Here is an 18,754-nt window from a genome sequence, read left to right as displayed (position 1 = left end):
GGGGACGCGAAGAGTAGGTCATCACGTCCCCGTCCGTCACCCAGCGTCATCCGCCCCATCACATCTGGGCCATCACGTCCCATACGTGTTGTTCACTAGTGAACACTATAACAAATATGATACTTCAGGTGACCAACATCCAAGACCTTTTGCCAAATACCTAGAGGAATGTGGTATGGTTCCTCAATACACTGGTGGATTCTCCGAACATGAATGGTGTGGCTGAACGAAAAAACATAATACTTCAAGATATGATGACCATTATGATAGCTGAGTCAACTATTCCCATAAACCTCTAGGGTGAGGCATTAAAGACCACATACTATATACTGAACAGAGAACCTATTGGGGTAACCCTTAAAACCCCTTATGAGCTCTAGACAAGAAGAACACCAAGTTTGCAGTCTTTGTACATTTGGATTTGTCCAGTTGAGGCTATGCCCTATGCGCCTAATTAAAGAAAATTAGACTCTAGAAAAAATGGTTGCTACTTTATTGGATACTCTGAAAGATCATGGGGTATGATTTTTTTAATGATCCAAAGACTAAAGTAATTTTCAAAAGAAGGAATTCCATCTCTTTGACGATGTTGACTTTTTAGGGGGATAGTGAAGAAGATTCAAGACTATCATATAATCATTCAAAACTAACTATTGTTCTAGACTATCATCCTCTACCCTAGACGTTGTTTGTACAAACTCAAGAATCGGAAGAAATAATGCCATTAAGAAGGTCCATTTAGAAAAAAAATGTAAAAGCTGATTTTGAGATAAGGAAGACAATACTCTCAATCAAAGGCAAGCCATGCGTATTTCAAAACAAAAAATGGATAAATGCCATAAATGAAGAGGTGAAATCAATATATGACAATGACATTTATGGTATTGCTCCATTAACTAAAAGTTCAAAATCCTTTGGATGTAAATGGTTATTTGAAACTAAGACGGATTGAAAAGATAATATGGAAAGATATGAAGCATTCTTTTTACAAAAAGATTTACTCACTGTGAAGGTATTGATTATGCTGAGACCTTCTCTATAGTGTCAAGAAGGACATTTTTAGAATCATAATGATACTACTAGGTCAATTTAATCTTTATTAGTATCAGATGGATGTAAAAATATTGTTTCTAAATGGAGACATTGATGAATCGATCGACATGATGCATATATTGATGAAACAAGTTTATGGTTTCTAAATTAAAGACATCCATCTATGGGCTTCAACAATCGCCTCATCAATGGTATCAGAAATTTCATCAAATCATCGTGTCATTCATTTTTAAAATGAATTAGCAGACAAATGTGTATACCATAAGTTTAGTGGGAGTAAATTCATCGTCCTCTTGTTATATGTAGATGATATCCTTCTTGCCACAAATGATAATAGCATATTACATGACACAAATAAATTTCTATTTAAGGAAGTGTCAAACTTGCATCAGCCTTCTCCTTCCTTTCTAGCTTGATGTATTACGGTTCCACCCAGATCGACGGCTCGTATTATGTCACAGTAAAGATAATGAATTGAGTTCGATAAGTCTATTTAGACGAAATGAATGTCGATAGAAAACCCCAGATGAGCAATATAGGATGTCTATGACGAGGGTGAATGGTCAACGAGTTTCAATGACGGAGATATTGATCAAATTAGACTCCCAATGACCCTTTAGGACCAACTAAGACGTCTACGGGTAAGGGGCGTTTGACGGCCCTGAGTTGTTCCAAGCCTAAAGATCAACGAGTAATCGTTTACCACAAAGAAATCCTATCTCTCGACAGGTGGCTAACCTATAGCAGTTATCGTCATAATCCTAGGCAGAGGAATCGATAGCGGAAGACGGCACTGCAACATGTAATAATACTGAAATGTGATGGAGGGGAAAGGTGAGAAGATACCTGAATTGTCAGGTTCCACGGCAAGAATATCTGGGTCGACGAGATCGGGACGATGGCAAGACACCGAATAGGGCGATGCACCAGCAGAGAAGAGCCGGAAGGCGGAAGGGATGACCGTGGCACTCAAGTGACGGGATGCTTGGCGTGGGCACAGGGTCGGGCGCGAATGTGACACGGGGTCATGGCGCTAGGGTGCACAGAGGCACGGGAAGGCCGGTGCGTGCGCTTCTGGTGCGCGCAGAGCCACGGGCTCGCGGCACGACGTGTGGGCGCCCTGGCTGGGGCGCGCAGACGCGCGTTGTGCTGGCGCGACCGTGGTGTGCTGGCGCGCAGAGCACGCGCTCGGGCGCACGGTCACATGCGGCCTGGCACGCTGGCGCACAGAGCGCGGGTGCGGACCTGGTAGCGCGGGCTGGCACGCGCGGTCTCGAGCAGGGGGCAGGCACGTGGAAGAGCGTGGCGGCGGTGGGGACAGCGTAGTCGGCAGAGGCGGTAATGCAAGAATCTTTGGTTTCTTGAAAGTAACCGCTTCAAGAACTCAAAGAGGGGAACGGCGGTTTCTTGATTCTTGGAGATTCTTGGAGGTAAGAATTGAGGATCGCTGACAGTGATGACCTCAACACGTCCCCGGAGTGATCTCGACGAGGAAATGTAACGGCAACGACGCTCACGAAATGCAAATCTTGAATCTTCAAGGACGACCTTGGAGTGGTCTCGACGAGGAAGTGGCGATAACTCTCAAGAGATGCAAATCGTGAATCTTTAAAAGTCGACCTCGGAGTGGTCTCGACGAGGGTGGGTGATGGCGACTCACGGAGTGGTCTTGACGTGAGGGTGGGAAGGCGGAAACGTTCCCACTACTCTCTAAAATTCTATCTATTTCTATCTCTCTAAACACTATGGTAGAAAAGAAACACAATTTTCAATTTCAAAAAAAGCCTCCTTCACTTGGGCATGCTATCCCCTTATATAGTGAGGATAGGTCCCAAGTGAAGTCGTTTAGAGGGGGAACCGTCGCGAGACGTGGTTCGCCCTCTATTCAACGGTTACAAGAAAGGTGAAAATAACTTGGACGAGGCCCAAAACACTGGCCCAGTCCGTAAGGTCTATGAACGAAAATACAATCAAACAAGACAAAATAAAGTGCGAAATGGGAAGATACATACACGGAGTATTTGAACCCCGGATGGCGAGCGTTGGTGCGAGCAGCCCGGTGTGGTTGGACTCATCCCGTCCCGGCGTCAACTGGATGGTCCCCCATCATAGCTGCTCCTTGTCCTAAAGGTTTGTCGGCTAGAGTTTTGGCCAAAAAACACACAATCACTATTGAACAGGATGGGGCCTTAAAAGGTCCTACAAAGTGAGAGGGGTGGGTCTCATGTCACTTAAATGAAATGGGCCACTTAAAAGATGTGGCCCATTAGTACATAAATAAGAAAATAAAAACACAAAATAAGTAAAGAACCGTCCAACACCTCCCCCCCCCCCCCAAGTTGGATGTGAATGATGATCATGCCCAACTTGGAGGCAAATCTCTGGAATTGGGAACCGGGTAGGCCTTTGGTGAAGATTTCAGCAACTTGCTCAGATGACCTCACAAACTGAGGTGTGATAACTCCTCCACAAACTTTTTATTTAACAAAAATGCTGATCATTTTGAATATGCTTCATCTTATCTTGCTGATCTGGATTCGAATCGATTGGAATGGCTGATTGGTTATCACATCACAGTTGAATATCACCTGGGGAGAATAACCTAAGGTCATCCATGACCCCCTTGATCCAAAGCGCCTCAAGTACACCATGTGCTAAGGCTATGAATTTTGCCTCGATACTTGAGAGAGCAACTACTTTCTAATTCTTACTCCACCATGTTACAATATTGTTCCTAATAAAATGTCAATATCTAGAGGTGGACCTTCTGTTTGTTATTGAACTAACAAAGTCAACATCAGAAAAAATATTTACTAACACATCTCCATCTTGTGAATACCTTGTCCCACTATAGCCTTAAGATACTACAACACTCTGTTTTCTGTTTGGAGACGAGCTTCAGATGGATTATTCATAAACTATGTCAAAGTACTGACAACAAACTAAATATCAGGCTGGGTATGATTAAGATAAATGAGATTTCCAATCAACCTTTGAAATGAGTATCTATTTACTAGAGGGCTATCGTTCTCCTTACCTAATTTGACATTGAAGTCATCAGGGGTTCCCAATTGTCTGTTGTCAAGTTTCCCTATCTCATGGAGAAGATCTAGAATGTACTTATATTGTGAAATGAGTATATCTCCTTTATAGTATATCTCAAGGCACCTAATGCTTTAATATCAAACTTCTCAGAGAGCTGCTAACTAAGTTATCAAATTTTCTCCTCATTGTTTCCTATGACAATTATATCATTCACACAGGCTCGAAGGATTTTCATGGACCCGCAGACACTATGCGTGATAAATAGCATATGACTATCGTTACTTTGCTAATATCCCAGACTTCTCATGGCTGAGGAGATTTCCAAACGAGGCCCTTGGAAACTGTTTTAGGCCATAAAGTGTCTTCCACAATTTACTCACCACACATTTGGCCTATCTGCTAATTGGTATCTAGGGGGAGTAGTCATATACATTCCTCGCTTAAATCGCCTCACAAAAAAGCATTTTTTACATCAAACTGGAGCATATTCCATCCCATCTTTATAGCTAGAGCAATCAAAATTCTGACAGTATTGAACTTGGGTATAGGTGTAAAAATTTTGAAATAATCAATCCTATATGATTGGGTATAACCCTTAGCTACCAGCCTTGCTTTGTATCTCTCCAGAGTCTCATCAGCATTGAACTTTGACTTATATATCCACCTTTACCCACCAACTTTTCTTCCAAGATGTAAGAAAGTCAAGTCCCAAGTATGATTTCCTCCATCTCCTCGTCCATGGCAGTCCTCCACTCTCCACTTTTCAGGGCCCCTTCAGCATTTCTGGGAACATAGGTTCCCCTAAGGGAACCTAAAAATGCTTGGTACTGTGGATTCAATCTGGTATAACAGATGTAATTCCTCAATGGATATCTAGATTTATTTCAATAGCTCCTCATACCCTTTCTCAATGCAATTGGACATCCTAGGTCTTCCTCCCCTTGGTCGACGATAGCATCAGTTCTAGGAGTCTCAACAGGTGGACATCCGTTTCAATACTTAGCTCTTTATCGTCTATTGGGACATCATTAACTTCAACTTCACTGGACAAAATCAGTTCCTTCATTGTCTCTTGTATCTCCAACGTTTGTTCTGAGACCAGTGGCAACATTTCATCTAATTCATCACATCTTGGACCATCTGACTAAGAATGATCACATTCATGCGGAGTGGCTTCGTACTCACTTGGAATCCCCATTGGCAAAGTTATGAAGTATAAGTCTTGCTGCAATACTTCAGAAGCTACGTTGGTGTCCCCCTTCTCATCGACAAAGAACATCTGCTTCTCATTGAATATTTTTTGTCATCTTCTATGACAAAAAATATTTTAGACCCTGGATGATACCACCTATAACCCTTTTGAGTGTTAGACTACCCTATAAACATACACTTGATTGCCCTCATATCAATATTTCAAACATCCATGTGAGCATACACAACACACCCAAATATCCTACAATCAATCTAACCCTCATATTAGCACTTGTAACCCTTTTGAGAATTACTTTTGCTGTAGTTGTATTAATGAGATAGATGTCAATTGATACTTCTTCTCCATAGTATGACTTGGGCATATTTTCTTGGAAGAGTAAGGACTTGGCTGTTGCAAGTATGTGTCCAGTTATCCTTTTAGCTAGCCCATTCTGTTGAGGGGTGTTGACACAGGAAGATTCATGAACAATACCTCTCTATTCATAATAGGTATTAACTATTTAGTTGAAGTACTTCCTAACATTATTTGATCTGATTCGTTTGATCCTTGGACCAAATTGATAATTAATTAGCTCACAAAATTTCACAATCACAGAAGATACATGTTCCTTAGACTTCAGCAAATACAACCAGGTTAACCGAGTGCAGTCATCCTCCAAGATCTGAAACCAGGCATGGGCCCCACACATCACTATGAACACAATCAAATGGATTCAAACTCCTATCATTTAGACTTTTAAAGGATACCCTTCGGTGCTTAGCCAATTGGAAAGCATCACAAAACATGGTAATGGCATCAAGTACTTCAAAAACAGATGGAAAATATAGTTTGGGAAACTCAAAAGAGGGATGGCCCATGCGCCTATGCAGTAGAAGGACCCGATCCACGGCCTGATGAAGCTTAATGAAGGTGAGATAGGTGATGGTGGAGACTTCAAGGAGCATCAAGCCATCTTCCCATCTACATGATGAATTCCTCTTCCTAGTAAACTTGTCACAGAGAAAACATCCATTGTTCTAAATAACAAACCTCCATTCAACATCATCTACTAACTTCTGCAATGAAGTCAGTCTCACCTTGAAGTCAGGTACATGTAAATCCTTTTGATTACAACAATATTGAGGTTTATACTCCCAATTCCAGCAATAGTCAAAACCCCTCCACCAGCCTTGATTACCTTATGGGGTTCATTGACTGGTAGATATGAAGCAAACTAATTCTGATTTGGGGTCATATAATCAGTTACCCTAGTATCTAGGGTCCAGATGCTTTTAATAGGTCCAGATTCACTCCCAACAGTGCAAAAGTTTTACCTAAATGAGTGCTCCAGCAAGAGAGATAATATAACACATAGAAAGGTTTTTTGCTAGAGAGAAGAGAGGTTCATCATGCTCACCTGGCTTTTTTTAATACCATGTAAAACTTGCATCAGCCTTCTCCTTCATCTCCAGCTACTCCCTGTCCTGAAGCTCTATTGGCTTGGGTTTAGGCCAAAAAATACACCATCTCTATTGAACCAGATAGGGCCTTAAAAGGCCATAAAGAGTGAGAGGGGTCGACCCCATGTCACATAAAACAAATGGGCCACTCATAACATGTGGCCCATAGTATATGAATAAGAAAGTAAAAACATAAATAAACAAAGGAATGTCTAACATTAAGGATCTCGTTAATGCCTCATGTGTTAGGCATTCAAATCTATAGTGATCATACTCAAAATATTATGGATTTATTCCAACATTGAAAACATCCTTAAAACATATGGAAAATGAGATTGCAGACCAGTCTACACCCCAATTTCTAAACGAGACATGCTTAGCCTCAATCAATGCCCTAAGAATAACTCTGAATTTCAATAGGTGTTAGAGATACCTTATGCATCAATCGTAGCTGTATGCACAAGTGTGTACGCTTCCAGTTACAGCATACATAGTGTGTATGTTGGATCGATCTATGATAATCCATGCATAGATCAATGGATATATGCCAAGAGAGTCATAAGGTGTCTTCCCAGGATAAATGACTACATACTCACATATAAGAATTCACAATCACCTAGAGATCCTTAATTATTCTGATTATGACTTTGCCCAATTTTCTGATAGCAGAAGATCCATTTCAAGGTACGTGTACGTGTTAGCAGGAGGACCTATATCATGGAAAAGTTATAAACATACACTCATAGAATCTTCCACCTTGGCAGTTGAGTATATATTTTCCTATGAAGCATCCAACCATGGCAATTGGTTGAATGTGGTTAATTGAACTCGAAGACCATTAAAGCTCTATTGTCACAATCAGTCAACATTTATGTTCTCCAATAACAACACGAGCTTGATGAAGTTAAAACACATATACATCATGAAATAATTTAGGATGATTATATATAAAGTATATCAGGATAAACTCCATGATGACATATCCACTTACAAACACCAGTACCTTCAAAGGGTTTCCATGAACATACTTTTCATATGGGTTTGAATGCCCTATGATGCTATGTAATTTTAGTTGAAGTTTTAATTTTTTATGCTCCTTTGGAAATAATTATACCTTTTTTATTTTCTGCATCAATAACTTTTGATGTTATCTTCACTCAGAATTCAGTGAACCAAGTTGGAAATATACATGTATGTATCCCTGTTCATGTAGTTTCCATGCTACACATCCACACTTTATCTATGTCATTTATAGGGCCACTATATGTGATCATTCTTTGGTTTTAGTTACATTTCAATGTGACAAAAGCCCCCTTTGATTCTATGCTGGTTCTATAATGGACGAGAGGACGAGATTAGCGAAGATGTCTTATAGTGATAGCAAAAGTTTTTTGAACTCATTAAGCTATAATCTAAAATATCAGGTTACATATTTTTTGCCAAGTGGGAGATTGTTGAGTTGTAATTTATTATATGGAGAATATAATGTTTTTTGTAGATATTAGCTATCATTTAGCCCCTAGCACATTTTCATTAAACGTGGAAATTAAATGTGGAAATTAATTACTATGTAGCCCCTAGCACATTTTCTTTGAGATATCCCATTATCCTCAAGATCAAGGATACTACCTGTTGACTCAAAAGACTACATATCAAGATCAAGATCTTCATGGAAATGAGCTGTGTTCTCTTTTAAGTTCACTTACATGTCATTAACAATATCTTCAGTTGACTGTCTTTGATACTTCATGTGGTTCATCCTTAAAGAAAGAATGCAAGATATTATTATGTTTATCATGTATATGTCTGGCCCTCTCCCTCTCCCTGCATATATGTCCGTCTATCTGTCTTTCATTCCATCGATGTACCCCTCCATCTTTCAAGATATTAGTCTAACTTGTGCTTTCTCGAGTTTCCTGCGGAAAATTGCAAGCGTAAACAGAAGAGTCAATCAGATGCTTATCCAAAGAACTAGTCTCTCTATTTTTCTCTCTCTCTCTAGCTTACAATGTATCTCGTACAATCTCTCTCTCTCTGTTTGTCTCGCATTGTCGTACAACCTCTCTTTCTCTCTTTAGCTCAATGAATCTTTTACTCCCTCTCTCAGTCTGTCTCGTACAGTCTTTTGTCTCTTTCTTTGTCTCTCTCTGTGTCTTGTACAATCTTTCTCTTTTTCTGTCTGTTTTGTCCTTTTCTCTTTCTCTCTCTCTATGTCTTGTACAATCTTTCTCTTTCTCTGTATATTTTGTTCTTTTCTCTTTCTATCTCTCTCTCTCTCTGTGTCTGGTACAATCCTTCTCTCTCTCTCTCTTCGTCGCTTTCGTTCTTTCTCTTTCTTTATCTCTCTCTCCATCTCTTTTGTTCTTTCTCTCTCTCTCTCTCTCTCTCTCTCTCTCTCTCTCTCTCTCTCTCTCTCGTCCTCTCTCTCTCCATCGAAACCCGCGGCTGCAGGAAGAAGCAGAGAGAGCGCAGAAGAGATGAAGAGATACTGACGGCGGTAGAGATGGTGCCAATGAGACATCGTAGGAATGGAGGCAGAGAGAGTGTTGGGGTTAATCCTGTCATGTTTGAAGTAAAGGGCGTGGCAAAATAAATGGGAATCGTGGATTCCTGTACACTCATTTTTTTCTTCTTTGAATTAGTCTTTCTTTGAGAAAGTTGAGATCCAAGTTTCTCTCTTTACGTGTGACTTGGTTCACACTGAAACACTATATGTATGTTCAATTTGAATAGATTTAGGCGTGGTTGTTAATTCTCTCTTCTCTTGCTCTCCACCCCTGTTCTCTCTGGTTCGTTGTCTGCTCTTTGTGTTGCAGACTGGGCGAAACTCCTTCAGAGAGAACAGAACAGATAAATAAAAAGTGAAGTAAACAGAGAGCATGCGGAAGTGTTTGATATATCATAATGAGCGGGATTGAGAGATAATAAAAGAGGCTGATAGATAATGGTGGATATAGAGAAATAATAATAGGCATAGAGAATCTATAGAACAGGTTGATAGCAGAGGTATGATATAAGAGAAGCTTCTGGGAATTAGCAGCATATTTCTCCTCCACCACGAGCCATGGCTACCAAAAGAACCAGACATACAACGGAAGAGATAAAGAGATAATGAAAGTAATAAACAGAGAATCTAGGAAGTAAGTGATGGATATGGATATGAGAAGGCATGGAAAATGTGGGGAGAGAACGGACTATATAGTGAGAAAATGAAGATAGATAAACAAATATGAGGTGAGAGACCTAGAAGGTTAATAGTAGAGATATGTATATAATGAAATTGAGGGAAGGATGATATGCGAACTAAGCAGAGATTCAGTTGTTAAGATGGAACTTGTCGAGAGGATCAAATAGGAAAAATCATAATTAAACAAATGATGGGAATACAAGATAGGTAGTGGGAGAAAGAAGAGGATAAGAGGCATTGAAAGATCTAGAGAGAGAATTTAGATTTTTTTAACATACCATATTCCCATCAAATGGACTGGTTTGACAGTTAGGTTAAGGGAGAGTGGAAAAGTGAACAGGATGGATGTCTACACAATGGTAGCTGTCTTGCTGTGCAGCGACAATCCAGAGACAACTTCCAGGGCAAATAAATGAAGAAAAGATATCTATTCAAAATTCACCAGTTGTCTACAAGGCTGACACTCTTGTTGGAAGGAAATTCAAAAGGAATTATTCAAGAAATAAATAATACCAGCCTTTCCCATATAAAAAAGGTACTCTGAAATTGATAAGAAAATAATTAAAGATGGAGATGACCGAAGTATGGGTTTCTTTATCTATTTCTTTGGTTCATTCATTCTCTCTCTCTCTCTCTCTCTCTCTCTCTCTCTCTCTCTCTCTCTCTCTCTCTCTCTCTCTCTCTCTCTGTTCACTTGTTATTCACTTTGTAGCTTTCTGCCATTATAGCCACTAAGTGCACAGAGGATACCCTTCACGTCACGTACATCGGTACATCCCTCGTGCAAGCATTTACATCTAGAAGGAGAAACAAGATTCGTCTTCTCCATGCCGGTGACTGAGAAATCCAGCCAATTGGGGCTTTGGTCTATGGGTTCACGCCACGTTGAGCCAACAGTCGTACGTTACTAAATGTGACATAAGCCTATCCAAATAGATTTATCTCACTAAACCCACGTCGGATTTGCTCAAAATAGATAAACCCATGTTAAGATTATCCACAAAGATCGGAACTTTCGATGATGATTATCCAATTTGAGATTTTATTCTTTGGAGCCAAAGAACTGAAGCATGCATGAATCAGGGAACACAAACCCACCCGCTGAAGAGTTTTCTAGAGAGAGAAAAGAAGGAAATAATTCGCCGGCTTGAACCTCTCATGTTCCAGAGAAGTAGAAAAATCCAAACCTCAAAAACTTTCTAGGCCAAAGAGCAAAATCCCGCTGAATCCTCGTCTCATTTGCTCGAAAACAACAAACCCATGTTAAGATTATCATGTCTCTTCCTACCAACTTTGAAAGATGATCATCAAACTAGGAGATTTCATTTTTTGCGGGCCAAAAATAACAAACCCTCGCAAGGATCAAAGACCGCAAACCCATCCCACTTCAGAGTTTTCTAGAGCAAGAAAGAAGGAAAACCAATCTTTTAAGAACAACCAAGCTTCTCTTGGGAGAGAAGTCCTTATGAACGAACCACAAACCAAACTTACCGAAAGTTATCTAGGGAGAGAAAGAGACAAAGAAAAGATACAAGCATAAGAAAGGAAGCAACCCCTAAATCAGCCAGCTCGATCCCCCCATCATCCCAGAAAATTCTAACGATCGGAACCCCAAATCATCATCGTAAAAAGAGAGAAGCTCGCTGACATATCTCTGTCCCTCGACGTCGAACGAGCTCTCCTCGCGGCTAAGTACCGCGGACCAGACCAGGCTCTCCCTCGTGGTCATCTTGTCTTGGAGGGACTTGGACTGCCTGACGAGCCTCCTCATCTTATCGAAATCCGGCGACAAGTGTTCGATAACGGCCGTCAAAACCTCGACTTTGCTGGCCTTCTTGAGATCGTGCGGCTTGCGATACGGCGCGGGAGGCCACCACGGCGGGGGGACGCCCTTCTCCAGCGGGAACTTCCTCTGGGGCGGGTCGCAGTGCTGCATCAACGCGGAGAGAAGCGAGCCCAGCGTCGAGTCTTGTAGCTCGTGGAGAGTCCCGGCCGAGGCGACCGAGGAGAGGCCGGTCTGGGCTCGGTACTCAGCCGCGGCGGCGGGGCCGTTCTTCTCGAAGTGCACCTTGTCTTTCCACCACGCGCGGAGGTTGTCGGAGGCGCCGCCGACGGGCTTGCCGTTCTCGGGGATGATGCCGTAGACGAAGCCTTGCGCCTTGCAAACCTCCATCGTCTTCAGCATGTACATGAGAATTCCGTCGTGGGCTCGCGCCATCTTCTTCTTCCTCCTCCGCGCCTGCTCCTCCGTCTCGCCCGCCTTGGCCCCGCCATCGTGGCGCTCTCGGAGCCGCTTCAGCGTCATCCGGTCTCGCCACATGCGTAGTTCAAGCTCGTTCACGTCCAGTTCGTCGTCGCTGTCGTCTTCCGCGTCTGCCTTCGGTGGCGGGGCTGAGAAGGTGAGGGAGCTCCAGTCTAGATCGGAGAAGCTCGAGAGCGGGAGTGCGTCCATGGTTTCTTGCTCGGTTGAGGATCGGCGTCCTGTTGGGAGGGATCAGATCACGACGAGAAATTCAGCGATTACGTCTCCCCGCGTATAGTCAAGACATAGAGTTCGGCGTCGAGATGACCATAAAATCGGAGGTGGAGAAAGACAGGGTACAGAGATTAGAGCGAGAGAGAGAAACGCATGGAGAAAGAAAGAAAAAAGAGACGCAAAGAGAGAGAGAGAGAGAGAGATGTTGTTGTTGCACGGGTATCGTCGTTCACCGAGTGGATTCATATATGGCTAAGCTCCGTGGCGGCTAGTTTAACCCACTCCATGGTTAGCAAAACCTGGGTTTATCATCAGCATTCATCCAATATGTAGCTACGCGGTTGACTATGATTCTTTTCCGCATGATAAACCTGTGAATTTCTTTCAATGCACAGAAAAGTGGTTTGAGGGGATCCCAGAAAATTTTCCCCAAAACTATTCAAACTACGATAAATACCCGCTTTGGTAAACTTGTCCACATCGTTGAATAAATGCACATATCCTTCATTATTGAGGAAGAAAATCTTTGATTTGCAGAATCCTAGACAATAATTAATGGTCCCGTATGTCTGGTTTCTGCTGTCACTGTCGAAGCACATACAGAGAACCAAATTCCTGAAATGGTTTTTGCCAAAAATTTTCAAGTTAGGGTATTTACCGTGTTTAATAAACATTCCCACATTATTGAGTATTCGTTTTATGACTCTTAACATTCGTCCGTATCGATTGTAAAGCTTCCATTATCGTATCCCAAAAAAATACTTAGAGGTCACCCATGATATGAATTTTCTGTCCTCGTCAAAGCATGTGGATGAAACAAAATTCTATGGACCCAATAACTATATGCAGGACCAAGTAAATACTTTCAGTGTGCTCTGCAAAACTATCCCTGTTTAAGTAAAATGAGGCCCCCATCACCCCAAGTTTCGATTATTGGCACATAACAGAAAAACAATGGATTTCAAGTATAGCACATGGAAAATCAAAATTACAAAACATCACTGATCGGTGAGGAGAACTTATCAATGACAGTGAGTTAGGCCCAAGTTTGTTTTTTGATGATACATTTTATCTTTTGTATGGTACCCTATTCTTTCTTGCCTACCATTCCGGCAATCTAATGGGAGGGGATTTGTTAAGTGGAAAAGGGTTTCAGGGGTTAGCATACAGTAAAAAAAGGGGATTTCTTTGGCCTTGTTTTGTCTGGTATATACTGTTCGCATGGAGAGAAGACATCATATTGTAAGATATCAGTTAAGAGTTGACGGTTTCGTACGCGGTTCACTCTTCTTCGTAAAATCGCCTAAGTCTGCACCCGCCGTGTCTGTTCTCCAATAAATGACCTAGATTGTTGATGTCATCTAGTGAGATCATTATCCTGATCTCATCTCCAGCCGCCAGCTGTCGGCCAGCCGCTCTCTCTTTTTCTCTCTCTCTGGCTCTCCCCCTCTCTCTTTTTCTATCCTTTCTTTCTTTCTCTCTCGCTCTCTTTCAATTTTTCTCTCGCCCTCTCTCTCTCTATCTTTTTCTCTTTCTTTGTTTCTATCTCTCTCCCTCTCTCTCTCTCTATATTTTCCCTTTCTTTGTTTCTATCTCTCTCCCCCTCTCTGTTTTCCATCTTTTTCTCTTTCTTTCTCTCTCGCTCTCTTTCAATTTTTCTCTCGCCCTCTCTCTCTCTCTCTCTTTATCTTTCTATCTGTCACATTTTTTCTCTCTCTCTGTCGGCTGAGCTCTCTTCCTCTCTCTCTCTCTCTCTGTCTTTCTATCGCTCTCCCCCTCTCCTTCTCTTTCTCTCTCTCTATCTCTGTCCCCCCCTCTCTTTCTTCCGTCTCTCTCTCTGTCGGCTGAGCTCTCTCCATCTCTCTCTGTCTTTTTGTCGCTCTCCCCCTCTCCTTCTCTTTCGCCCTATCTCTCTCTCTGTCGTTTTGTCGCTCTCTCCCCCTCTCCTTCTCTTTCACCCTATCTCTCTCTCTCTCTGTCGGCTGGGCTCTCTCCCTCTCTCCCAAAAAAATACTTAGTGGTCATCCATGATATGAATTTTCTGTCTTCGTCAAAGCATGTGCATGAAACAAAATTCTATGGACCCAATAACTATATGCAGGACCAAGAAAATACTTTCAGTGTGCTCAGCATAAATATCCCTGTTTAAGTAAAATGAGGCCCCCATCACCCCAAGTTTCCATTATTGGCACATAACATGAAAAACAATGGATTTCAAGTATAGCACATGGAAAATCAACAGTACAAAACATCACTGATTGGTGAGGAGAACTTATCAACAAGAGGGAGTTAGGTCTAAGTTTGTTTATTGATGATACATTTTATCTTTTGTACGGTACCCTATTCTTTTATTGCCTATCATTCCTGCAATCTAATGGGAGGGGTTATGTTTAACTGGAAGAGAGTTTCAGGGCTTAGCATATAGTAAAAAAAGGGAATTTATTTGGCCTTCTTTTGTCTGTTATATTTTGTTCACATGGAGAGAAGACGTCATATTGTATGATGTCAGTTTAGAGTTGACGGTTTCGTACGCAGTTCACTCTTCTTCGAAAAATAGCCAAAGTCTTCACCCGTCGCGTCATATTGTATGATGTTAATTTTTCTCTCCCCCCCTCTCTCTCTATCTATCTTTTTCTCTTTCTTTGTTTCTATCTCTCTCCCTCTCTCTCTCTATATATTTTCTCTTTCTTTGTTTCTATCTCTCTCCCCCTCTCTCGCTTTCCATCTTTTTCTCTTTCTTTCTCTCTCGGTCTCTTTCAATTTTTCTCTCGCCCTCTCTCTCTCTCTTTATCTTTCTATCTGTCACATTTTTTCTCTCTCTCTGTCGGCTGAGCTCTTTCCCTCTCTCTGTCTTTCTATCGCACTCCCCTCTCCTCTTTCTCCCTCCCTCCCTCTCTCTCTCTCTCTCTCTCTCTCTCTCTCTCTCTCTCTCTCTCTCTCTCTCTCTCTCTCTCTCTCTCTCTCTCTCTCGCTCTCTCTCTCTCTCGGCTGAGCTCTCTCCCTCTCTGTCGCCCTCTTTATTCTTCTGTCCTTTGTTTCATTTCTTTGTCAATATTTTACTTCTTTTTCTTGACCCAGATTCTCATTCTCTCTTTTTGTTCTCTGCTCCATTTGATCTTTCCCTTTTCTGTTCCCTCTCTTCCCACATGCTGTCTTTTTCCTTTGCCGTTATTGATTACTCGCCCACTTGTTCTTTTTGTTTGCCGACCTCTCACTCTCATCACTTTTCCATTATTTGTTTACATCCCTCAAGCTAATTCTCTTCTATCTAATATCTATCCTTTTCTCAAACCCCCGCTATATCTATATATCTCCTCCAAGTCCTTTCTCCCTCCTGATCTCCAAGTCATTTGCACTGTTTTACCGCTGTGACCTCGTTTTCTTTCCCAATTGTCTCTTAATTTCGTCTGTTGACTGTCTTATCTGAAGTTTTTCATTGATGTTCGATACAGAAGCACTTTTAGGACTGACCGCCATCTATCATTGTCAAGAGCACGCGGATATTCAAAGGGTTTAGAATCAAACTTTGACTATAATTTGATTTCATTACTGAGTCATTTTCTCTTTATATGTGATCATAGGATTATATATTTTGAATGACTCATTGACATGGTAATGAACAACCTCTGGTCCACATGTTTGAATCTCTTTTTGGTAATAAATATATCCTCATTTCCTAAGATTGGTTGTGTAATTTTTATTTAAAATCCCTCATCAATGTCAAAAATATATTTAATATGTGAATATTTATCAAAATCATATCATCCCTGAGGACCTATTAACCAAACAAATATTTATAAAATTATTTAACTTAGATCAATTCAGACTTCAATATGTAAATAAGCCTTCAGTCTCAATTCACTAAGATGACTCGTTTCACTTTCGTTCCCAAGGTTGATAAAAATATCAGCTGAAAGTTGAGTAAAAAATTGTACCTTAAAAGAATTTGAATGAAGAGTTTCATAGGTGCTTTAGAATAATGTAGTCAAGCTTGATCATGATTTTGATGAGTTACAATACACTTATTAGTGGTAAATCATAGGGGTAAAATTTATGAGAACAGATAATAAGTGTATTCTCAGCCCTTGTACCCCCTGCCATCTTAGAGTTGAAAGAACAGGTATGTAAGAACAAAACAAGCCATAGAACCAGGATTTTAGACTTAGTGATAACGACAGTCTAAAATCAGCCTTTTCCTAAGAAATTCGTAAGAAATTAGCCATTTTATAAAATAGTGTATAGGAGTTAGAGTAACTGGTAATAAGTTTAAACATATAATATTAGAAAAGTTTAAATTATAAATGAGAGAGCAAGGATTGGCTGTGAGGCTTCGCCGATTGAGAAATCCTAAGCTCTGTACTTGGAGAATTCGCTGATTGAGAACTCCTCAGCTCAGTCCAAGGAGGCTTTGCCGATTGAGAACACCTCAGCCAAAAGGCAATGGAGGCTTCGCCGATTGAGAACACCTTAGAGGCTCCGCCGATTAAGAACACCTGGAGGCATCGGCGATTGAGATCACCTTAGGCTTTAGAGGCTTCGCCGATTGAGAACACCTCATTTACTCGTGGTTAAGCAAAAACCTTATTTTTATAAGGGCTAGTTTCTGTCCCACAAGTGTAAGTCATGTATCAACAACCGACCTATATAATAAGGAAACTAGCCCTTATAAAAATAAGGGTTTTGCTTAACCATGAGTAAACGAGGTGTTCTCAATCGGCGAAGCCTCTGAAGCCTAAGATGATCTCAATCGCCAATGCCTCCAGATGTTCTCAATCGCCGAAGCCTCTAATGTGTTCTCAATCGGCGAAGCCTCCATTGCCTTTTGGCTGAGGTGTTCTAAATCGGCGAAGCCTCCTTAGACTGTGCTGAGTTCTCAATCGGTGAAGCCTGCAAGTACAAAGCTTAGGATTTCTCAATCGACGAAGCCTCACAGACAATCCTTGCTCTCTCATTTATAATTTAAACTTTTCTAATATTATATGTTTAAACTTATTACTATTTACTCTAAATCCTATACACTATTTTATAAAATGGCTAATTTCTTACGAATTTCTTAGTAAAAGGCTGATTTTATAGTATCGTTATCACTAAGTCTAAAATCCTGGTTCTGTGGCTTGTTTTGTTCTTACAGACCTGTTCTTTCAACCCTATGATGGCAGGGGGTACAAAGGCTGAGAACACACTTATTATCTTTTCCCATAAATTTTACCCCTATGATTTACCTCTAATAAGTGTATACATCTAATATTGACTTTACATACTAAAGTGAGTTGAATTATGAACCGAACGGTTGTCTTGCGGTATTTCCACCTCAAAGATGAGTCTGGAAGACTAATAACTAAATTCTAGACCCTCTCCCAAACACTATATGCCAGAGTAAGGTCCCAAAGTAGGCAGCATTCCTACACATAAGGCATGCGTGCTAACTGCACTATGTGTGCTCACATACTTGGACATAGGATATAACACCACACACAACACATGTGGTGATGGACATCCCTGATCTTTGAAGCCAATGCCCACATGGTGCTTATATTCATACGCACGCATGCTCCGCAGATCAGGGCGGGTTGCGCGCACTAGCCGCCAAGGCTACACGCACTCAGGCTATTGTGGTCGTGCACACAGGCCATCAATTTCTGTGATGCAGTCTGCAGGTACTTCCCAGACAAGGGTAAACCTGTATCCTACCACGAGAAAATGCATGGCACACAGAGCGTTGAGACAGCTGCGGAGCACTTGGCGCATCCCTGCATGTAGTGATACAACATATAGGCACCAAGGTAAGGCCTATGAGCATAATAGTGCTGAAGTGGACCTAAGTAGAAATTTTAGCGCAAGTGTTGGAGGAGCATGGGGCTCAAGGCTGGGACTGAAACACATGGGTGTTGTAGGTTGACACCGAATGTGTGTTACAATCGATTGGTGAGGCACCAAGGGCCATGGCCCACTGGCATTTGGAGCCTTGCCTGGGGGCATGCATTAGTGGTGGGGCTTGTAAGACTGTGGACATCAAGGCACTAGAGTGCCGCTATCTAACGATGTGAGTTTCACCCTTCTCTACATTTTGTATTTATCGTATTGCTTTCACACGTATTGCATTATTGTTTTCACTTAAATGATTATAATTCTATGTTATCATAATAAAAATAAAAAAAATTTGCGTTTAGTATATTCTTCTGAATTTTCCTGATTTTTAATATTTTTTTGGAATTTTCTAGAAATTATTTAGCAGAGAAATGAAGCGAAGGGCTCTAAAACTGCTCTCGATAGTTTTTGCAGGCTTCAATCTCCCATTCTATTGAAGTTTTTGATATTTTAACATGTTTTGGAAGAACATA

General features: G+C 41.2%; 1 protein-coding gene across 1 annotated transcript; it reads right to left on the bottom strand.

Moving 5' to 3' along the window:
- Positions 1 to 11,347: 11,347 nt before the first annotated feature.
- Positions 11,348 to 12,709, bottom strand: LOC144714410 (protein ETHYLENE INSENSITIVE 3-like). The gene has a single exon (XM_078589145.1). It carries the CDS (start codon positions 12,387 to 12,389, stop codon positions 11,493 to 11,495), a length of 897 nt encoding a protein of 298 aa, XP_078445271.1. The 5' UTR covers positions 12,390 to 12,709; the 3' UTR covers positions 11,348 to 11,492.
- Positions 12,710 to 18,754: the final 6,045 nt, after the last annotated feature.

The sequence above is a fragment of the Wolffia australiana genome, chromosome 17 (assembly GCF_029677425.1).
Source record: "Wolffia australiana isolate 7733 chromosome 17, ASM2967742v1".
Classification (NCBI taxonomy): domain Eukaryota; kingdom Viridiplantae; phylum Streptophyta; class Magnoliopsida; order Alismatales; family Araceae; genus Wolffia; species Wolffia australiana.
The sequence above is the reverse complement of the archived record's forward strand: the minus strand, read 5'-3'. Positions and strand labels throughout refer to the sequence as shown.

Bases quoted from the DNA above. Each gene is read 5' to 3' on its own strand.
- LOC144714410 (XM_078589145.1), bottom strand. From the start codon at position 12,389: ATGGACGCACTCCCGCTCTCGAGCTTCTCCGATCTAGACTGGAGCTCC.